This window comes from Artemia sp. Qi Xiang Cuo, chromosome 21 (genome assembly GCF_049724085.1).
Source record: "Artemia sp. Qi Xiang Cuo chromosome 21, ASM4972408v1, whole genome shotgun sequence".
In the NCBI taxonomy this organism is placed as follows: Eukaryota; Metazoa; Arthropoda; class Branchiopoda; order Anostraca; family Artemiidae; genus Artemia; species Artemia sp. Qi Xiang Cuo.
The window spans coordinates 13,076,912-13,101,591 of NC_142814.1; the positions used below are offsets into that span (position 1 = coordinate 13,076,912).

A 24,680-nucleotide genomic window follows, 5' to 3' on the forward strand; every position below is an offset into this window, starting at 1 on the left:
AAAAGCTAGTCCTACGTATTTTGATTTTTTACAATGAGATGTGATAGAAAAATTCCTTTCCGTGTCAGTACATTGGCTAGCCAGACTTTATATAGTTTCTTGGGACAGACATTTGGTGTAAAAATTTGAGTAAAAAAGTATACCAACCAATACCTAGTTCTAATCCTATATCTTGAATAATGACAGATTTGATTTATTATTTGGCATGATTTGAGTTGAGTTACAGATTTTGATTTGATATTATTTGAATGTTGACAGATTTGATTGGTGTATTATTCGTACTGCCATTTAGGACTAGTACATGATCAGTATAAGGTCTTGGATAAATTGTAGTAGAAAGGATGTTTAATTAAAGAAAATAAATTTCTGTCTAATATGGAACTAATGAATAGTGATAAGGGTTATCTGTACTTCAAATAGTTTGTCTTCGTCTAAAGTCATCCTTGTCACTTCTTTTGTTCTCAGTCATCCTTTTTGTTCTTTTTTGTTTTTTTTGCCTTTTTTTTGTTCTGTTCTGTTCTTTTTGTTTTGTTGCTCTGTTGTTCTGTTATCTAACTTCTTAGCATAAAGATACACTGTAGCATTAGACCTAAAATTCTTGGAAGTTCAAAGTAAGTCTTGGTAAGTCAAAGTAAGTCTAAGTATTCCGAGGTAACGAGCTGACGCATTAATTAACGGGGCTAGCAACAACAAACTTATCACAGGGGGGGGGGGGGTGTCAGGTACATTTTGTGAAGTTGTGGGTTTGCAGAATGACTGCCTTTAAAAAGTTAATGATGAAAGCTGTTTCTGCTGGCTGGTAGAATTGCGGGCTCTATGGCCCTTGTGTTTTTAGCCAAACTGCTTCTTTTGTATGATACCTCCAAACCAGAGTATTTAGACGATTGACCAGAGCAGGGGTCTTGTCGAAGTTACCAGGGGGATAGGATTTATCACCGTTTGTCTGATATTTCAGCTTAGGCTTGATCCACGACAATTTTCCAGAGGTGAAACAAATATATAAGAAATCGACAATATTTGAGTGTGCTTTTTCAAAGCGAAAGTTTACCATTAAGGATGCATACTGTGGCACAGGGATTAAAAACGCTCATAAGCAAATGAAATTCGATTTTAGGACGAAAGAAGAGTATTGTGGTTACTCGTTTCAATGGAAACCAAGAAAAAAAATGGTTTTGGAAAGTAAAGACAAAGAAAGGTAAAATAGTAGTTAGATAAAAAAACGGCACTTTTTATATCCAAAAACAGGATTTTTCATCACAATTTTAGTTTTTGTTGGAAATCCCTTTTTTTTATAAATTCTCTTCCTTCTTGAAGTAGTTAAAGGTCTTTGATAAACATAATGTCTTACCTCAAGGTGCCTAACGCGTCTTTTTGGTGTAAAGCCTATCATTTTGACCACCGATTTTTTGGTGAAATGCTGGTGTTTTTGATGACTTTCTTTGTGAAAAGTTGGTGATTTCTGTTTGGTTGTAGTGGCAACCCTGCTTCTGATTATAAAATCCTTATTATTTGGACAGTGTCTGGCATATATATATATATATATATATATATATATATATATATATATATATATATATATATATATATATATATATATATATATATATATATATATATATATATATATATATATATATATATATATATATATATATATATATATATATATATATATATATATATATATATATATATATATATATATATATATATATATATATATATATATATATATATATATATATATATATATATATATATATATATATATATATATATATATATATATATATATATATATATATATATATATATATATATATATATATTGTTTCAGATCTTTCCCTATTATTTGTTATTTTTCTCATATGGTTTTGGTATGTTTGATATTTTTCCTGAATTGGTTTCCCTCTCCCTTTTTCCCTGAAATAAATCCACACGTATTCATCTGGCTTTTTATAGTTTTGCTAGATCTTGACATATGTCCATTTATTTGTTTTTTTATCTCTCAAATATAAGATTAGTCTCCTGACTTTTTGGGAATTTTTTTTTTTTTAATAAAAACTGTTTGAGTTCCCTTATTTTACTTTTAGTCTTTGTTATAGGCATATTCGACATATTCAAGACCGACATGGTATCCAAACCTGCCGAATAGAATGAGAAGGGGTGGTCGATTTCCTGTGCCACCGCGCTTCCAGCCAAATTTCCCACACCGAACTACTGAATTTAGACTAGCTCTGAGCCCACCCCCCATACGACATCCTGTGCCCCAACCTCAAAAGGTACGTCTTCTTCTTTAACTGCTGATATTAGATTGAAAGAAGGGAACATCGATCAATTTGTATTTGAAAAATTTTGCTTTAATTTAGCTTACAGATTAGTTTAAAACAAGGATGACGAAATTATGGCCTGTGGCCACCAAGTGGCCTGTAAAATTTTGCTACTTTAAAGTCTTTTCTTTGAAGTTTTTCTAACACAAACTAAGTAATTTTCTGGTTTTAAAGTTTTATTTTATTTTTAATTGCTCTAAATAATAGCTATTTTTGCTATGTCAAAATGAGTTCTGTTGAACAGAATGCAGCTTCAGTCTGAAATGTCTACCCTAGTGCAGGCGAAAAGCGTTGAAAAACACCAGAATACTTAGTGTTTCAGTGTTTGAGGAAAGCACAAAAATCGGCAGAGATTTACTTTGGATCATGTTCTTCAATATGGCTCGATTGCGCAAGCGACATTTTTCCTCGGAGCACCACTAGATGGCGGCGAATGTTAATTAACGGTGTTAATTGTGAATTTATTCATTCTGGAAAAGAGAAAGGGTCAAAGCATCACGTTTCACTCTCAGTTATTCAGCAATATTTCTTGTGGGCATTGGAAAGTTGTGGCTTCTCCGACCATGTAATTGTTTAACTCTTTTGGGATTTACATGTCATTTCCCTTTTTTCTAGATATGTTTGCTTTTCGTAGATAATGACCCAGAGGATCGTCAAGATAATGATGCGTAAAAAAGAATTTGATATCTTGTTATCAGTTTTGCTTGGTTTTCTTTGTCGGTCATTTAAAAAATATTGTTTTTTTTTTATTTTTTAAGTTTTATAAATTTATTCATCTATATAGCCTAATGAAGGTAAATTTCTGTATGCTTATTAATTAGATTTATGCTCCTCGAGATCAGACTTAAACTGCTGTATGTTCTCAAAAACACAATTTTGTTCAAAACTCCTCTGGAGGCTATAATCAAATTTCTTTTACGTGGACACAAAAATACAATTTTCGAGTCGGGATCTGCGTTTTCGTTTTCAGAATTAAAAAGCCTAGATGTTCCTATGTGGCTTGAAAAACCGAAATACGAGTTTGTCAAAATGAGAAGACGTGGCCGTTCAAATAGGCTAGTATGCGGTAATTGATGGCAGAGGCTCTGAATATGTGCTTACGTATAACCTGTTGTACCGTAGTGCCGTTAGGTGGCTTTAAATCCAAGATGGCGGACGACAATACGAGTTTTTCAAATTGAGAAGACATGGCCGTTCAAATAAGCTAGTCCGGGGTAATCGATGGCATAGGTTCGAATATGAACGCAAAAATAACCTAATTTGTACCGTAGTGCTGCTAGGTGCCTCAAATTGAAAATGGCGGACGAAAATACGAGTTTGTTAAAATGAGAAGACATGACCGCTCAAATAGGCTAGTCTGGGGTAATTGGTGGCTTTGGTATATGAAAGTAAGAGTGGACAAAAGTAATAATATCTGGAATTCCGTCTATTGTTCTGAATAATGGCAAGAAAAGAAGCATTCTGATACTAAACTGACTAAAAAAATACATACAGTTTGCATGAAAAACCCCCCGACATTTACAAAAAAAAAAAAAAAAAAAAAACGTTTGTCCAAACTTGACAAATTGCAAACGGCTTAAATTTGCCTCCATGTCGACTGCTTTTGTTAAACCTGTCATCTAGTGTTCAGCTTCATCGTTACTATAAATGACGAATGTCGTTGCTGAACCAGGAAAGCCGATTTCAAGGCCCTGGGCAAATAGCAGTACAGACAGTTTGTGAAGGAACGCCTCCTTGAATACTCCAAACTAATAACAGCTCCGTTGGTCAAGAATTGCATTGCCCTATTTGGAGGCTCTAAGAAGAAAAGACCAACCTCAGTGAAAACTCAGCTAAGCGCCGCTAGAAATGATGTATCACTGTTTGGAGCACTTTACATGGGCTGTGTTGCTCGAGGAGGAGACATGGACGCCTTCTTCAAACACGAAAACAGTCAGTATAGACCGACTTTGGCGTCTGATGGCCAGATCCGTGTTGGCAACAAGGCTGAACTTGCAGATGTCTTAATCAGCTTAACCCCAGCTTCTGAGGTTAACGTTCCAAATGTTACAGCGAAACTGACAGACGGAGCTGCTCTGGTGCGAATGTTGAACCCAGGGAATCCGACGACCTTCGGAGAGTATGCAGAAAACGTGTTTTTTCCCATGATAGAGTATCAGCTCAAATTTGTCGAGAGACAAATTTGTCAGAAGTCAGAGAGGCAAGGGTTCACGTCTAAAAGTTGTTCTGAACGCACAAATCCCATTGAATTGGAAAGAATTCCTGCAAGTAGATGCAAACAGAACAGGCTTGTTTAACCTGCTGTCCCATGCTGTCTTGAAAAGGTCTCCAACGTCAAAACGAGCATATTGCACTGCCGGAAACACGTGCGTAACTAACGAGGAATTCGAAGAGCAGAGCCTCATTCAGTTGTGTTCACACGAAGAGACTGACACCCACCTTTTGCTTCACGCTTGCGACACAGTCTTACAAGGACATGCGTCGATTCTCATATGAACAGTGGACACAGACGTGATTGTGACCTCGTGCTTTGATCGCATTGGAGTATCCGAACTATTTATTGCGTTTCGTGTCGGTACCAACCTGAAGTACGTTCCCATTCACGAAATAGTTCGATCGCTCGAGCCGACGAAATCACAGGCACTTTCGTTCTTTCACGCCTTTACAGGATGTTCTTTTATCCACCACTCAAAGAGGCAGTTCTTTGCGACTTGGCAAAATATGCCAGGACTGACGGAGACTTTCCTTCAACTGACAAACCAGCCTTCCCAAGTGACAGAACTGCATGTCCACGACCTTAAACGCTTTGTCATGAAGACATACGACGTAAAACAAGACTGCGACAACGTGAATGAATTTAGGAAAGAAACAGTTTTACGACAAAAGACCAAGAACATGTAAACAAAGGCCATAAATTGGACGCGTCTTGGTCTCATACTTCGGCTACTTGTACTGTACCGACTGTACTACTATTTGGCGTATGTTGGAATGAAAGAAAGATATTTAAAACTGCTTCACTAATTGCTCCACTCTAGCCTGTTATATCGGGATTATGAACCTCGTGCGATTCAGAAAACTGACATTTTCTTCCGCCATCTTCGATTTTAGACCCCAAGCGGATTAACGGTACAACTAAGGTATTTTTATGTGCATTAATTAAAAAACTTTTTTCACAAATTAAGTTTTTCAAAGAAAAGTAAAGAACTCCATTAAACAAAAAATAAGCAAAAATCAAATCAAATAATCTACCAAGCGTGAAACTACCACAAATCAGTATCGATAAAAAATTAAACCCAAAACGAACAGAAATTACAATAAATAATCGAGTCAAACTAAAAAAAGCAGAAATTAACATAAGTTGGGCTCAAAACCCCCTATGCCTTCCCAAGGCCAGAACATAATTTGCACTTTACTGAAAAAAATATAAATGTTTTTGTTTTTTATAACTTTAATAAATCAAATAATATTAACATTTTGATATACTAAATATCAGTATATGCATATTAAACTGACAATGCAGATTCATTTGTATTTTTTTCAGTAAAGTGCAAATTATGTTCTGGCCTTGGGAAGGCATAGGGGCTTTGAGCCCAACTTATGTTAATTTCGTTTTGGGTTTCATTTATTTATCGATGCTGCTATGTGGTAGTTTCACGCTTGGTAGATTATTTGATTTTATGTTTGCTCATTTTTTTGTTTAATGATGTTCTTTACTTTTCTTTGAAAAACTTATTTTGTGAGAAAAGTTTTTTCAATTAATTTATGTTCGTTTTATATGGACATAGTCTTTTCAGGGAAAAAGAAAATAGCACTTCAAAGCTTTTTGTTTTTTAAGACTTTATAGTTTGGCCTGCTATTTGTATGCTGGAGAAAAATTTTCAGCAATTTTTAACAAAACACACCCTTTTAAAAATCTGGGCACAAATAGAACTGTTTAATTTAGCTTCATACCTCGTCTAGTTGACCTGAAATGGAAAACTTGATACCATTCGCAAAAAAATCTGTTTACTTTCTTTGATAGAATGGATACACTTACGCTATTTTGATTTGGTTAAATTTTAAGAACAGAAGTAGCCCCGAAAGTTTGAACATAATAGCCTCTGTCGTTCTTGGAATACTGCTGAGATGCCTTATTTGGAATTAGCAATATCACAGTGCATTTTGATTTAATCTTAAGGCAACATTTAGTTTTAAAACATAATGGGCAAATGGCAGGGTGGGCGTGGGAAGGTGGGAGTGGAAGAGGGATTAGTTGCCCTCCAATCACTTTCGACTATTAAAAAGAGCATCAGCCTTTTCTATTTTCAATCGAATGAACCCCTTTTGAAGTCCCCACGACAACTCCTTCGACACGAAGTGACCTGGTCTAAACAACAACAACAACAACAAAATAGGTTGCCCTGAGGGCTGTGGGGGAGTATCCTCCTCAAAAACACATTTTCGATCTGGAAATCAACTACGCTGAACAAGATGCCTACCTCAAAATTTTGATTGGATGTGTTTGGGGGAATGATGGGCGTGGGGGGGGGGGCTAGTTGCCCTCCAATCACTGTCAACTATTAAAAAGGGCACTAGCCCTTTGAATTTCCAATTAAATGAGCCCCTTTTGGAGTTTCTACGACAACACCTATAAAAACCTTATATGCCCCCAGGGCATAACTTAAAACCCTTGCCCTGAGGGTTTTGAGGGAGTGTCCTCCTCAAAAACATATTTTCTGTAAGGAAACCAACTACGCTGAACAAAATGGCTGTCTCAGAATTTTGATTGGATGTGTTTGGGGGAATGATGGGCGTGGGGGGGGGGCTAGTTGTCTTCCAATCACTTTCGACTATTAAAAAGGGCACTGACCCTTTGAATTTCCAATCGAATGATCCTGTTTTGAAGTTTCTACGACACCGCTTTCTAAAAAAACGCTCCATGCCCCCAGATCAAAACGTAAACTCTTTGCCGTATGGGTTGTGGGGAGTGTCCTCCTTGTGATAACAAATTACACTAGGAAAAATAAACACTCGGACAATATGTCTATATCGAGATGTCCTGATAACGTAGCTTAGGAAATAATGGACGCGGGGGGGATTCTTGCCCTCCAATCACTTTCAACTATTACAAAGGGCACTAGGCCTTTGAATTTCCAATCGAATGAGCCATTTTCGAAGTTTCTACGACAATGCCTTCTATAAAAACCTTATATGCCCCCAGGGCATAACTTAAAAGCCTTGCCCTGAGGGTTTCGGGGAGTGTCCTCCTCAAAAACATATTTTCTATCTGGAAATCAACTACGCTGAACAAAATGGCTATCTCAAAATGTTGATTGGATGTGTTTGGAGGAATAATGGGCGTGTGGGGGGAGGGGTGCTAGTTGCCCCCTAATGACTTTCCACTATTAAAAAGAGCGCTAGCCCTTTGAATTATCAATCAAATGGGTCTCTTTTGAAGTTTCTACGACAACACCATCTATAAACACATTAAATGCCCCCAGGGCATATCTTAAAACTCTTGCCTTGAGGGGTTTGGAGTAGTTTTCTCCTCAGAAACATATTTTCTATCTGGAAATCAATTACGCTTAACAAAATGGCTATCTCAAAATTTTGATTGGATGTGTTTAGGAGAATGATGGGCGTGGGGGAAGGGGCGGCTAGTTGCCCTCCAATCACTTTCGACTATTAAAAAGGGCACTAACCCTTTGAATTTCCAATCGAATGAGCCTGTTTTGAAGTTTCTACGACAACGCCTTCTATAAAAACCATATATGCCCCCAGGGCATAACTTAAAACCCTTGCCCTGAGGGTTGCGGGGAGTGTCCTCCTCAAAAACATAGTTTGTGTCTTGGAATTAACAACGCTGAACAAAATGGCTATCTCAGAATTTTGATTGGATGTTTTTAGGGGAATGATGGGCATTAGGGGGGGGGGCTAGTTGCCCTCCAATTTCTTTCGACTATTAATAAGGGCACTAGCCCTTTGAATTTCCAATCGAATCATCCTGTTTTGAAGTTTCTAAGAAAACGCCCTCTATAAAAACCTTACATGCCCCCAGGGCATAACTTAAAACCCTTGCCCTGAGGGTTTTGAGGGAGTCTCCTCCTCAAAAACATATTTTTTGTAAGGAAACCAACTACGCTGAACAAAATGTCTGTCTCAAAATTTTGATTGGATGTGTTTTGGGGAATGATGGGCGTGGGGGGGGCGGCTAGTTGTCTTCCAATCACTTTCGACTATTAAAAAGGGCACTGACCCTTTGAATTTCCAATCGAATGATCCTCTTTTGAAGTTTCTACGACAACACCTTCTATAAAAACCTTATATGCCCCCAGGGCATAACTTAAAACCCTTGCCCTGAGGGTTGTGGGAATTGTCCTCCTCAAAAACATATTTTCTTTCTGGAAATCAACTACGCTGAACAAAATGGCTATCCCAAAATTTGGATTGGCTGTGTTTGGGGGAATGATGGGCTGGGGGGGGGGCTAGTTGCCCTCCAATCATTTTCGACTATTCAAATGGGCCCTAGCCACTCCAATTTCCAATCGAATGAGCCCTTTTCGAAGTTTCTACGACAACGCCTTCGATACGGAGTGCCCGGGCATAGAGAAAAAAAAACATTGTGCCCACATCGTTCTTTACTTAGGCAGCGCTAGCGCGCTGCCTATGATATAAGTGCGTTTTCAGAATCTGAAGTATCGATTGCTCCTAATCCGCCCATTTGAAGTCGTTGCTTCTTGTTTTAACAAAACTTGTATTTTTCGACCGCCATCTTAAATCTGAAGGCCAAACAACCCTACGGTACAACTTAGGTTAGTTTTACGTTCAAATTCGTAAGTTCTGTGCTATCGATTACCCAATACTAGCCTATTTGAACGGGCATATGTTCTCATTTTGATAAATTCGTATTTTCGTCTGCCGTCTTGGATTTCAAGCCACTTAGCGGCGTTCCGGGTAGAAATTTTGGTGCTTTCCTCAAATACGGAAGTATTCTGGTGTTTTTTGCCCACACTAACCCTGTCAGTTCTGAAGGAGAAACTGAAATTCATATGAATTGTACATATTCCACCAATCGATGCAGCACAGGGATATACGCAGGGGGGGGGGGCAGAAATCTCACGATTTTTCCCCCATAATTTTCTGATTTTTCTCACAGAATAATGGGTTTCAAGGTTCTGGCCCCCCTCCTCCGAAACAAATTCCTGCGTACGTAAATAATGAAGTAGGAGTGGTTTCCTAATGCGATGAGTGTATCCCAATTTTTTTTTCACAGGTAAAGCGTTTTGGTTTCCTATTGTAGAATTTTCTTATGCTAAAAATGATTGGTTCTCATATATATTACGTCACTGTTACGCCTAAAGTTTGTACCCGATATTTTCACACATCCGAGTTAATTTCCAAAAGCATTTTGCTTAGCTGTTTTCAAAGGGAGGATCAGCAGAATAATGTAGATCAGGAAAATTGAAATGTTATTTTTGACAATTGAATTGATTTACCTTTTTTTCCTGATCATTTTCTTATTCATTTTTTGTCTTCTTCTTTCTCGTGGGGGGGGGGGCAATAGTAATAGGCATCCTGCCGACTTCCATGTCCTAGTAGTTCAGTAAATCCACGAAACTCTGGGACAAAATTGCAATATAAAATATTTTTACACCGTCTTGTAGAGAAAAAATTCTGTAAAACATAACAAAAGTCCCCAAAAATCCCCTCAACGGAACAGGGTAAAAACAGGGGGAAAGGGGGCAAATTGAAAAAATTCAGGGGCAGATTTATTGTGCGCTCAAATTTCACGTCTGCTCTTTTTCTGCGCGGAGAAATCGAAAAAAGAAAGTTATGCTGTTTTATCGCTGGACTTGGTTCGATTTCCCCCTTTAGCGGGGGAGGGGAAAACAGTATCCTCGAGAGTTGTGCGATATGGCTGGTCAAAATATCACCCCCGAGGTTTTTTTACTCGATGATTTAAAAAAACATGGTATTAGATTTGTATCTTGCTTTTCTGTACTGTTTTCACCGTAGGGGAGACAATGCATCGGGCCTTTGGAGTACGTGGGCAGATTTACTTCGACTGTATAATAGAAACATAAGACAAAATTAAATGTAAAAAATGAAACAAATCTGGTAACTTCGGTAATCACAGCAAAAGATAATTTCGGTTTTTATTGAACTAAGAAGGATAAGATCAAGGATTTGTACTAAACATCGTCTTCTCCATCGTTATCAACAAAAACATCTTTATTGGAACACGCAATCCCTTGGCAGTATTTGCAAGCAAGTGTACAAGGCAATCCATTTTTTTTTGGCAACTACAGCGTGAAATGTCACAGTTGGAACGCGTGAAGCTGCAATGAATCATATTTAGCAGATAAGGTGGAGTAGGTCCGATGTCTGTCATGATTGCAGTGAGGCGTCCGTCACGCAATCGCCAACTCCAGTCTTTCGGGTCGAGTTCTGACGCAGTATTACGCCATTGCACTACCTGATAGAAGACTCTATAAGAATGAAATTTCACAGCCGACGGAGTGGGCGGAAGTCACTCTGGGTTCACAATAGTTGATGTCTTTGAGCTGTTCAGTTTTTCAAGAAAAACCCTGTACCTAGCTTTGCTGAGACCCTCCCCTTTCTTAGCCTTGTAGAAACATCAAAATGTTTTCACCGTCTGGCTGGACTTCCTCCTTCGTAGAGCGCGAATTAAGGAATACTTCACAGTTATTCCTAAATTCTTCATGGCTTTTCAGGAATGGCAGGACAGCCTGCTTTCCCATCCCAAACAAACGGGACGTCGTGTCGAAACCAAGAAAAGCATGGCCAACAAGAATAGAGTGTCAAACCTATCCCAGCGATCTTTTCATAAAGTTGATGTGCCAGTATTTAGTTTACAACACTCTTGACTTGGTACTGGTTTTGAATTAGAGATCCCTGGCTTCCGGAGGCAGGTGATGGAGGAGAAGGATCAATAAATCAGTGTCGTTCCCGACTACTGCGGTTACCCTTTCCTTGGCCGCATTAACACATGTACATGCAATCAGAACGCCCCCATATCTCTCTGCATGAAGGAAAGTGAGGCCGGCTTGGACAACCTTCTTACCAATAGATCGAATAATGTTCTGCTTCTTATTTGGATTCCGCAAGAAGTTCTCCTTCTTCCTTTGCAGCTTCATACTCAGTGTGCAATTGACGGTGTGACACGGGATACCTTTCGTTCGTCTAACCTAGGTGACATCTTTGGCAGACGGGCCGGAACTGTAACCATCAAAGACGACGGAAGCATTTGAATACTTCTGTGTCACGAATGAAACTTAACTGTTGTAAATCTGTTTGAAAGTGTTTCCTGTTTTCTATTGAATATTCTGGAGCAGCCATCCACCATTGACCACATATTTTTCCGGCTCTTTTGATAGGACGTTCACAGGTTCTGCCATTGCTAATTTCCTAATAGCTTTCGATAGCTCCGCTTTATCTGGCTGTGGTGGCAGGCTTGACGATTCGAAACGGGTATAGGGTAGCTTGAGAGTTCATATCTGAGAGTTTCTTCCATATCCCCTCCGGCTGCAGTTTCCGCTGCTGCAAGACTTAGGAACAGAAGACTTGCGTCTATTTTTATGTCTGCATCGTCAGCTTCGGAAATGTTGCCTTAATAGGTCATCATAATCGCTTTGCTTTTGCGCTTGAAGATGTAGCGATTATCATCGGCGTCGTCCATTGACGTCAGAATACCTTTTCCTATCGCCTTTGCTGTATCCGTGTTAATATCCCTTGCTGCTGCAATAGCACTCCATATATTGCGCATTTGAGTGCAGTTGTCATCTGGACAGGACTGCGCAAAAAAAGCTACTAAAGCCTTTACGTCCTTTCTATCCGAGCTGGTTTTTCGGAAACGTGCTGGTCAGCTGGCACATACTCAACGCCGATGAGAGACTGCATAAGCTCATTAATATCAGCTCGTACTGGCATTGATATTGTCCAGATCACCCTTTGCGTCTCACTCGTTCCATTTCCCCTAGTGAGTCCCATGCTTTTTTTCAGTGACCTCATCAGTACTTGCTTAATTACTAAGTTGGAAGAGAGCCCAGCCCAAAATCTATCGCTTCTTCGTATGACAAACATCCCATCCGTAATGTCTTTATACAGCTTCTGGTTACTTTCTTTCAGCTCTTCCATTTGCTGAATAAGTATTCTCACCAATTTCGTATACAGGTTGTGGCCTGCAGCTGCAAAGTAAGGGAGCATCTCAGAGAGTGCTTGAAGATGCTGCACCCTGTTTCCTGTCCGTTCTGCCCTGATGGCCTTCTTAAGCATTCCGAACATTTCTGAATACTGAAGCCATATTTTGCAGTCCTGTTATTCTGCAGCTTGTCTTGAAACTCCATTATTCGTGTTTGGATTCGACGCACTACGTCTGCGTTGGTTGCATCCTTGAGGGTTTTCCTTATTCAGTAGAGCCATACATATTGCCGGAGCTTCTACAAAGTCTTGAGGACTGGCACGTGTATCATCTGTGTAGTCAAAATCATACGATTTGCAAATGAGAATGATATGTAATGCTGAATCTCTAAGCTCGTGCGTTCTCATGGCTCTTGAAACAGCCTTACTGCTAATGCTATGCTTAATGGTGTAACCGGGATATAGGCATTCGAGCAATTCTTTTATTCCTGTTTCCGTGCGTTCTCATGGCTCTTGAAACAGCCTTACCGCTAAGGATATGCTTAATGGTGTTACCGGCATATAGGCATTCGAGCACTTCTTTTATTCCTGTTTCCGTCATCAAGTGCCCGATCGCTCCAAGAAAGATGAGAAAACGTGAACCAGATTGCTGGTGTAGCTGGACTCCAAGGTATACTTGTAAAAGAGCGAGCAAAGATCGGGGACGGCAAGCCTGTATTATTGCTTGACTGATTGAACCTACCAGTAGGTAGTGAATCTCCAGTAAACAGGAAAAGAGAAGCACCACGAATAGGATATTAAACTCTCGTCAAAATGGTGTTAGAGGGTTTTAAAACCGAGGTGATAGACCTTTGTATCATCTCCAAATTCTACAGAACCTTCTGAATATCTATTCACTTTGGTGAATATCTTGATTTCCCCCTCTTTTTCCCTTGTAACTGGAAAACGGGGGGAAAGGCTAATGATAGAGCAATCAAAGTAACATATTCATTCTTCTCGTACTGGGAAACCCCCAGAAAGCTAGTCTTGTTGACTGTTGTACAGGATCTTTATTAACCTTTCTTTTTCCCCCTGTAAGTGGGGAAACGGGGGAACGATGTATTACACAGCAATAGAAAAACGCGAAGCCGATCTTTTTTAGCCCACGAGCATCAGGGATGCCTTTATTAGCATCAAAAACTACCGGTCATAGATTTCCGAGTTTCCACGAGATATTTCCCTTTTCCTCCATGTTTTACCCTGTTCCCCGGAAGGGATTCTCAGGGAATTTTGGTATGGTGGACAGAATTTTTTTTCTCTACAAAATGGTGTAAAAATCATTTATATTGCAATTTTTTCCCAGGCCGTCTATTTTTTCCGTGGATTTAGTGGACTAATAGCGTGAACTTCATGTCTGAATAAAGAAATTAGAAGCCATCGGGTTAGTGAATGAGAAGAGATAAATTGATAGATAAATGTACTGATAAAACCAAAGTTATTCACTTTGGTAACCTACACACCCATAATTTTTAATTAATTATGTTATACTAAAACTATTATGTTTCAATATGACAAATTTTCATTCTAAAACAAATTGTGTTATCCCCACCCCTTATATTTAAAGCTACCTTAACGCTAAAATTGCTTGAAATTTCAATTGTGCTCAAAATGTTTTTTGATTTGCCATAACTTTTTTTTTATTATTATTTCGTCAGATAACTTTTTTTTTTAAATCATCATATAATATTAGCAAAAGATCAAATTATTTTTCATACACTTCATTATCATTCATTCAATCACACACACATTATTCAGGATATTTTTGAGAAATGAATTTGAGAATTGAAGCGGTATTCAAGGAGAATTTGTTACCCTTACGGAACCTTCCTCTGAATACTGCTCAGCAAACAATTTTAGACAATTACTTCAGAATTTTCGAAGCGTGGATACGATCTTTAGATGGGACAGTGACGTTTAACTGGAATACAGCTAGATTTCAGGATAGGGTCCTGGATCTCTATTACGTTTTTTATTCTTTATTGAGCTCTATGGAAGCCTTTTGAATATCAATGGGCCTTAATTTCTTATCAGTAGTTTCTTATCTTTGGTTCTTTCGCATTATCAGGGCCTCTCGAAAAAGTCAGGTTTGGTTAATGCTAATTAAATAAAATAAAATAGTATGAATATATAATAGTTTAGAAACAAATTTGGGCTATATATTGGCACATTAGAGGGGAGGGGTGTAAAGCATTGCATATATTAAATGCGTAACCTAGCCTAACCTAGGTACCTCCCCCCCTAAAATCCAAAAAACCACAGTTTAATATCGTATACACAATGCAAACCATACTATCATTGCCTAGTTTACAGCGGTTATCATGTCAAAAACGGTTTTTATCATTGCCTTCTCTATAGTGTTTAAGCCGAGAGGCCTTGATAATGCGAAAGTACCGCATCTTTTTTAGATTAAAGAGATATTATTTTACAAAATTGTAAAAATTACAAAAAAAAAAATTGTAGGCTATTATCAATCAATGATACAAGAAAATCTTAAAATATATACTCCAATTTTCCTGTAAGCCATGTAAAAGTTATTTTTCACTTTGATTTTATTAAAAATATTAATTTGTTCATTTTTAAAAGCATTGCGCCCACATTTCGGTTTTTAGTCAGTGTACTTTTAGTTTTTAGTTAACTGGCCATAGAGACAGCGGTGTCTTCGTCATTTTTAAACGCTTTTATCTCACTTTGTCGGTTTAGGTCAAATCTTCAGAGAGAAAAACTCCCAAGTGAAGATTTAAGGTTCAATTGCCCCCCCCCTCAACACCCCCTTGATGATTTACTTCGATCCCCAAAGCTGTTCTTGATATTGTAGATAAGCCGTTTTGATTACCTGGCAACAAAAAGTGTCTTTTGATTTACCTCACCACTTTTAGCCAATAATTATAGAGTATTTTAGTCCAAAAGCTTTGCGGATCGGAAATATAGCATTTTAGCCCCCCCCCCCCATGTGAACGAAATTTAAGTCATCTTACCTACCCACACTACCTGAAAGTTTCAACTTCATCCCCAAAACTGTTTCTGAAACATTGTATATATATTATTTTTATAGCCTGGATATAGAGTGTATTTAGATTTACCTCCACCCCTCCTTCTACTCAAAATTTGAGGTCCACTTTTCCCCTCAACACCCACTGCAAGTTTGAACTCGATTTCCCGGCCGATCTCGAGATATTGCGACCGTTCTTGAGACATCGCGACCGTTCTCGAGACATTGCGAATAGCCTTTTTTGTCAACTTGGTACATATAGTGTCTTTCGATTTGTATCTTCATCGTTAATTGACTACTTCGCCGTGAATAGATTATAATCCCATAGGGGCTTATAGTACCAATGCTTCTAGACATATTTAAGACAAAATGCTCTTTTAGACCTTCTCCGCATCCTCCTTTAAGTTATAATTCGAGATCCACCCCCCCCCCCTCCCAAAGAAAAAAGTATGTACCTGAAAGTTTCAACTTTATCTCCTAAACAGTTCCCAAGACTTTGTAGATACGCTTTTTTTATAACCTGGTAGCACGTACTGTCTTTTGATTTACCTCCCTACTTAACCGTGAGTAACTTCGAAGTCCCGTAGTGGGTTGTAGTATAGAAACGTATTGGTCGACCGAAGACAAAAATATTTAGGTACTCCAACTAATCTGTGCTAGTCCCCCCATCCCTCACCCTTCTTCCCAAAAACTACCTGGAAGTTTCAACTCCATCCTCCAAATCGTTACCGATAATATTGCAGATTTGATAATTAGGATGGACAAAGTGTCTTTTGATTTTGCTCCCTTCTCTCCGCTAGTATATAATTTAATGTTCACTTGCCCCCTTCTCAGTATTCCCTGAAATTTCACACTTCATATTACAAGCCCTTTTCGGGAAATGTCTTGATTTACCTCGCTGCTTAACTGTGCAGATATTATGCATCCCATTGGACCGTCAAATGCAATAAAAGTTTGATGGATCCTAGACAAGTTTTATAGCCAAAATTTTTGACGTGGTATTGCGGGGGTAAACATAATGGTTATCCCAAAATTATTATTGGGTGGTTTTGGGGAAAAAGCGGTGCGGGAGGGGGATAGTTGCCCTCCAACCTTTTTGGTAATTTAAAAAAAGATACCTAGAAATTTCATTTCCGTTCAGCTGAGCCCTTTCGCGATGTTCTAGAACCATTTGTTCGATACAATCAACCATGGGCGCCCATAAACTGAATTCCAGGGGGGGGGCAAACTACGTCTAATTGCTACTTTTAATGCTATATAATAGAAATCTCAGAACAAAAATATAAAAATAAGGCAGCATCATTCAGCCAGGAGGGCAAGAGCCCCCCCCTGCCCCCCCCCCATATGGGCGCCCATGCAATCAACCCTGGAAAATAAATAAATAAAATAAATAAACACGTATCCGTGATCTTTCTTCTGAGAAAGGAAAATACAAAATTCCACATTTTTACAGATAGGAGCTTGAAAGTTCTGTGATACGCTGAATTCGATGGTGTGACTTTAATTAAGATTCCTTGACTTTTATGGGATGTTTCTCCCTTTTTCGAAAATCAGACAAATTTTCTCAGGGTCGTAGCCTTTTACGGTTAACACTAAGCTTAATAAACCTTATATATTTGGAATCAGTATAATAAGCCGATTCTTTTGATGTATCTATTGATATCAAAATTGCCTTTCTTAGAGTTTTGGTTATTATTAGGCCGTGTCGCTCCTTACTTAAAGTTTCTTACCACGACTGTTTGATTTAATAGTCAACAGAAAACTTTTTTTTTCCAATAACTCTCGTGAATTTGAATTTCCAGACATGATCTCTTTCATTTATTAGCTATTCAATAATCTTCAATAGTTATAACGGGACATGGTATCTTGGAAAGGTAAAAAATCTATGGCAACATGAAAACCCATGGTGAGATTAGCAAAATCCATGAAAAGTTGGTAATCCATGGCGCTGGCAACCCTGGATCTCTCACTCGATCGCAAAATTAATATTGCCGACTCGACATTTGAGTCAACTGTTACTCGTTCATATTGCACTGACGTGTTTTCGAAGAACAACTTTAATCTAGAACTGAAGCTTTTGATGTTCAGTCGTAGAGCGTTTAAAAGGACCGTCTAGATAAACATTTTAGTATTATCATTGACAATTTTGGAGTGTTGTTGAATTTCATAGGTGTTTTAAATGGTACGAGTGAAATTAGTTAAACCCAAAGACTGGAGGACCCTGGTGATTGACCATCTGAAGGTAGAAACTATTCGGTAACAGTGCAAAGTTACGGCTCTTTTGAAGGAAACATGTACCCCCCCCCCGATTGTCCCATGTATAGCCTTAATAATATATTCCTCCGTTAATTGAATCTAGTTAACCGTCAAAGGTTCTGGTAAAATTCTAGTTTAGCTAATTTTTGCTATCATGGAAAGGGGTTAGGTTAGGAAAACGAAACCTCCAGGGATGTGTCTACAGACTAAAGTATGGGTAAATATTTGGTTATTCATATTGTTGACTTACGAATAAAGTAAACATACCACTCGATGCCTTTTTTTATGCTCTTTCCAAATATAATAATTATTTTATCAGAAACGAATTTTACCCCCACCCCTATATATACCAATTCAGGGTATACATTTGCACATTAGGGGGGCGGGGGTAAATTTGATTTCTGATGTAAATGAGAGGCAAGTTTAAACTTTCCTCCAACCCCCTAATGTGCATATACCCTGGATTGGTATATATAGGGATGGGAGGTAAAATTCATTCCAACAAAAATGATATTTATATTTGGAAAGAGCATAAAAAAGGCATCGAGTGGTATGTTTACTTTATTCGTAAGTCAATAATATGAATAACGAAAAATTTACCAAATTATGTCCCGGGAATGTATTTTGAAGTACATACCTCCACTCCTTCTCCCTCTAGAGGGCAGTGACCTTTGACGACCTTTAAAAATCTTCGTGTTGTAAAAGAGAAACCTAATTTTGTACATAATTTTGCAAATAAATTTTCTGCTCAAATGAAGCGTATGAAAACTGTTTTCAGCTTCACAACTTTGCTCAATCCCGATTTCTGAGGTTTCAAAGATCTGCAAACACATTTCCTATATTAAAAAAAAAAAAAAACTTGATATGGCTTAGAATTCTACTCAAATAACAGGAATTGCATTTTCAGATCTAAAACAAAAGAAAAAGAAACTAATAACTGAAAATTAAGGTAAATTGTTGTTTTGTCAAAATTTCAATTGTATATAGACCTGTCAAGTAGGCAAACTTCTAAGACTTAAGAAGAGCGTTAACATAGAAGCTTGACAATACCTTCCCAGATTATTTTTTTGACCCTGTATTCATTACTGAAAGTTTCATTTTCCTAACTAACCCCTTTCCGAGATAGCGAAAAGTACTTAAACTGAAATTCTACTAAGGTACTTTGTTAAAACGGGTTTTTGTGCTGTCTTGACCAAAATATTATTTGAAGTGATTTTAATAAGTGGTAGACTAATCTGATGGATGGAAACTAATCTGAATGGAAGTAGATACTGGAGCTACTATTAGTAGCTCTAATAGTAGCCTACTCTAAAAATAGTAGCCTACTCTAAAAATAATAGCTCTATTAGTAGCTTACTCTAAAAATACTACTACTACTAACAACTCACCGCATCACCAAGCCGCCTGAGGCCAACACAGCAGCGCACGCTCCTCCTCCACCCCAATCTATTCAAAGCCTCCCTTTTTACACCCTCCCACAAAGTTCCCATTTCCTTTAAATCTTTCTTTATGACGTCCTCCCATCCCAGACGGGGACGACCTGCTTTCCGTTTAGCCCTAGACGGTTGGCCGAAAAGAACAATCTTCGGCAATCTGTCACCCTTCATTCGCACAACGTGTCCTACCCACCTCAACCTTTCTTTCATTATAGCCCTAGAGAGTGGTATTGGACCACGTTTTCCATATAGCCTATTGTTTGAAATACGGTCAGTCAGCCGGGTACCCAGAACAATCCTTAAGCAATTTCTCTGGAAAACATCTAGCAAATCTTCGTCCGCTTTTGGAGCGCCCTGCTTCAGAACCATGTTTGGCTACTGTCATCTCTGTAGCTTCTAATATTCTAATCTTGGTTTGCAGACTTATCTTCCTATTCTTCCAAACTTTTTTTAACTGTAAAAAACATCCTGAGCCTTGGCTATTCTACTTTTAACATCTTCACTGCTCCCACCATCTTTACTACTAATACTACCAAGGTAAGTGAAGCTGCCCACCTGATCAATCTTTTCAATAACCAACGTCACCTTTTCATCTTCACTTATTCCTAGCCTTAGTGACTTAGTCTTCCTAACATTAATTATCAAACCAATTCTAGCACCCTGAACTCGCAAAACCTCTAAAACTTCATTCATTTTGCTCACACTTTCATCTAGGATGCTTAAATCATCAGCATAATCCATGTCCAGGAGACTTTTTCCTCCCCATTTGATTCCGTGGTCTCCCATTGCCTTTCCTGTGCTCCTTAAAACAAAGTCCATCAATAGAATCCATATAAAGGGGGATAGAACACAATCCTGCTTAACTCCTGATTTAATACAAAACCAGCTGCGAAGCTCATTTTCTACCTTAAGTACACAAGTATTTTTCTCGTACAATGCTCTGGTTACTTTGATGTGTTTGCCTGGTATACCATACAAGGATACGATCTTAACTAAAGCTATTCTATCTACAGAACCGCATGTTTGCTCGTAATCTATAAACTGAGGACCAAAACAATTTGAAAAATCAGGTTCTCAATTATTAGCCTAAGAGTGATAATTTGGTCGACACATCCTCTACCTTTTCTAAAACCGCACTGTTCTTCTCTTAAAACTTTGTCTACGGCATCTCTCAGTCTAACCTAAGACTCTCAGTCTAACTAATTTCTAACCTAAGAACCACCATATTTAAGAAACTCATATACCACCCTATCAGCACCTGGAGCCTTATTATTTTTTAATCCTTGTAGTACTGTTGCTAATTCCTCCTCACAAAACAAATCTTCCTTCACATCCAAGGTATCACAAACTTTTTCATTTTCCTCTATATCTTTTCCTGTAACTCTATATGGTTTAGAAAATTCTCAAAATGTTCGGCCCGTTTCTCTTTAGTTTTTTTCCTTGTCGCTAATTTCGGCCCCATTCCTATCTTTAACTGGGACAACTCCGGATTGACAAATCCCTCTCATTTTATTAACATGCCAGTACAATATTTCACTATTATGCCGTCTAGTTACATCTTCCAGACCCTTGGCAACTTATTTTATCCATGGCCTTCACTTCACACCTCCTTAGTTCATGTGTTAATGCTTCCTCCACTTCCTTTATATTCCTATTATTTTCATAAGATCTATCTCTCAAATAATTCTTCTACAAGTCCTTTCTCCTTTCTATTAAACTTAAAGACTTTTCACTAATATTCTTAGCTGCAGTTCGAGCTTTCTTCCCTAATACACCTTCAACAACTTCACAAATTATTTGTCTAAAATTATTCCAACCATCTTCCACATTATCAAATTTCAAACTCTCAAGTTTAGTATTCAACTGTTCCTGGAAAGTTTCTCCCAAGTTCTCATCCTGGAGTCTACCGACATCATAACTTCCCGGGAGGTAGTTACTTTTCCGATATTTAAGCTTTAAATTAACCCTTGACACTACTAGATGGTGATCTTTACTTTTAACATCAATAACGGCACTCCTATATACCCTAGTATCTTGTATTGATCCTGCCAGTCTTCGGTTTACTATAACATAAACAATAAAGTATTCTGTCTTACCATCACGTGAATACCATGTTAACTTACGAGCCATTTTATGACCAAACACCGTATTGGTTATAACTAAATTGTTATGCCTACAAAATTTCAAAAGTCTGTATCCATTACTGTTTTCCTTTCCTACACCAAATTTACCTAGGCTAGGATACCATCCATCCCTATTTCTACCAACCTGGGCGTTAAAATCTCCCAGTAATGACACCATATTTCTACCTGGGACCCTGTCTATTTGCTCCTGTAAGTGTAAGTAAAATTCATGTGAGTCACTAGTATCTCCGTCAGTCGATACTACTAGGGGCGTATACTACTATAACTGATACCCTGAACTTTTTAGTCATAAATAAGAAGTTAATATTCTATTTTTAATACCTTCCCAACCTAAACAAGACTTAGCAGCTTCCTTATTCATCATGAGCCCTACTCCCTGTCTATGTACCCCATCCTTCCTGCCTGAGTAAACAAATTCTATATCCCCTAATTTCATGCTTCCTACCCCTGGGATATGAGTTTCTGAGACTCTTAGTAAATCCAGTTCGAATCGTTTGAATTCGTCAGTCAAAATGTCGATACGATAGTCATTTTTTAACGTCGTAACATTCCATGTTCCAATTTTCATGTTCTTTAAATCATTGAAATTATTTTCGCCTCAAGAAAAGCAATGATCCCGGATACCAGTGCAGGACGGGGATCACATATCTTCTCACGACTACACCGAAGTGCTTAAGCTCGCTTAGAACCGGACAGCAGGAAGTCCCTGGGACCTCCATGAATGGAGGCTTTGTGCAATCCTGGGCCCATTTTGGTCACAATATGAATTTCAGCACTTGGCGATTTTCTTCTATCAACAAGAGTCGAAATCCTACACAGACAGTCCCAAGCCTATTACCTCCGACTCATTATATATTCATGCCTACAAATATGATGCTACTAAGGGGAGGCAGCCCATAATAGATAAATTAGCTAGGAAGAGGTTTTTCAGCCCGAAGACGCCCGTCAAAACATACCAAGCCCAGAATAATTGTCCATTAGTCAGAATCCCGTGTGAATGCTGTGTCGTTTACTAGGCTATAATTTCCTCGAGGGGCGCCACTCCTCAAGTGGGAATAGAGTTGACTGCAAGGTCCCCAGTCTTGCAGGTACCCCGAAAAGGTCGAGGCAGCCCTTTGCAGAGGCCGTTGTCCATAGATCTGGATCTTACAATAGTACTCTAAAAATAGTAGATCTAATAGTTGCCTACTCTAAAAATAGTAGCTCTTCTAGTAGCCTACTGTAAAAATAGTAGCTCTTCTAGTAGCCTACTGTAAAAATAGCAACTCTAATAGTTGCATACTCTAAAAGTAGTAGCTCTAATAGTTGCCTAACTATATAATAGAGGAGAAATTTTCTAAGCACCTTGAATCCAAAATTTTGACATTTTAAAAATTTTAAATAGCTTTCATTGTGATTTACTGCGTGATTTGTTTTGTTTTAGGACACTCCTATTGTACTTTCAGCTTCATAAAGTCCAAGAATGAAAAAATTCAGGCTTCAATGTAAATTGTAAATTATTTATAGTTTTGAATGATGGAATTTGTGTATTCACTTAAGTTTTGCATACTAAGAAACTTGAAGTAGTAACTGTAACTGAATTCCGATTAATTTAACTCTAAAAAATGTTATTTAAAATTTTGCTTTGCTTTTCCTTTGTTTCTGATTCTTGCGCTTTCAAAGTGCATTTTTCTTCAAATCATAACCGCTTCTCTTGCAACGGAAATGTGCTTCTCGTATTTTGATTTTATTTTTATTTTCGCCACCTGAAAACGAATTTTTTTTTTCATAAATAATTTTTCAACATTTTTAACGTATCAACTCGACATTTTCAGAACATAAAAAAACGGCATAAAAAAAAACGTACATAAAAAAACGGCATTATTTTGTCATAACATCACATTACCTTCAAATATCCACCTGTTATTTTCACTACCTGAAAACGTTCATGTTTATCACCATAGTATTTTTAAACATTGATTTCCAACGTGTGGCGAATACCCCATTGGTGGGGTATGGCAGTATTTGGTGGATCATTGGCAGGACGTGCACCCTTCGGCTGACTATACTTTAGAGCCTTAATTTTGAAAAACACTTTTTAATATGACTGAATTCACGTTCAAATGAATCTAAAGAGGAAAAAAGGTACATGATAGTAATGTGTTGATGTTATACATAATATAAAAGTTGTTGTATTAAACAATATTTTTCATTAGTATAAAATATGCCTAGAGGAAGACCCAAAAAAAGATTCCAAGTTGGTGGCATTTTAGTGGCATCAATTCACAAAAATGTAGGGGGGACAAGAGTATTTTCCATTTTTTTTAATGAAGATATAAACAACAGAACAAGATTGAGCAAACATACTTAAAACAGGGTTTAGCTGCGACTTTGCTGTTTGGATAAATCGTCGACTAATATATCCAAATCCAGTGTCTACTCTTTTTCAACGGCCATGATCATGAGATTACGGAGTCTGTCGTTTTCCATTGTCAATCCCAGATAGTCCTTCACACGCTCTAAAGCTGAGAAGAATCGTTCATTAATGGCAGTGGTTGCAGGTAAAGGAGCAATTAGCTTCATAAGTTTTAGCACTGCAGAATAGGCAATCGGGAGGTCGGATAATATTTTGATAACTCGGAGTGGATCCATTTAAAAAGTGTCATATTTTGAAAGATGCAAGTTTAACAGAGAAAGCTGGGATCTAGGGCATAGTCATCAACATCGAGAATCACTTGATAATGACACATTACCCTTTCAACTTTTGAAAATTCGAGAAAATTAGAATTTGAAGGGTTGCGTTGAGCAGAGGCATATTTTGCATTAATCGTCGGTCCATCTGGCTCGTGAAATGGTCTATCACCTCGAGGTACGGAAATTTACAGGTTGTTGAATTTGAAAGAGTCTTTGAGACGAGCGGAAATGGCATGACATTTCTTGTTCCAAGCACGTGCAAATCCAAGAGTTCGGTTATGATTTTGCTGAAGTTTTTATTGTTATCATTTCTTATCTTTTGGAGTATCCCCCATGTCCCAGAAATCAGTGCAAGTGTCTTATAAATCAGCCAACTTTTTGTTTGAAGTTGTTCTGAAAAGCAATTTACAATGACTATCACTTTCTATTCTGTGCAAAGTTAAGACAAAAGAAGTCGAGTTGATTTGACTACTAGAAGAGTAGAGGAGGGGGTGCTACTCCGATCAGGGCTCCTTATATGGGCATAGAACCACGTGGTTTATGGATTTTGTCAGTGAGAATGAAAAAACAGGAACTTTCTCACATTTATGTCTGTTTTTATGTTTTTTGTCAGTGAGAATGAAAAAACAGGAACTTTCTCACATTTATGTCTGTTTTCTGGTTTTTGTCAGTG

The 24,680-nt window shown here is 38.0% G+C and overlaps 1 protein-coding gene across 1 annotated transcript in view; it reads left to right on the plus strand.

The window, feature by feature from the left end:
- LOC148939255 (tudor domain-containing protein 7-like) overlaps nt 1-24,680 on the plus strand; it is a 191,575-nt gene that overhangs the window by 15,455 nt on the left and 151,440 nt on the right. Inside the window, exon 3 of the mRNA XM_089106653.1 lies at nt 2,106-2,282. Within this exon, the coding sequence (XP_088962779.1) occupies nt 2,106-2,282 (177 nt within the window). The remainder of the gene's footprint in view (nt 1-2,105; nt 2,283-24,680) is intronic.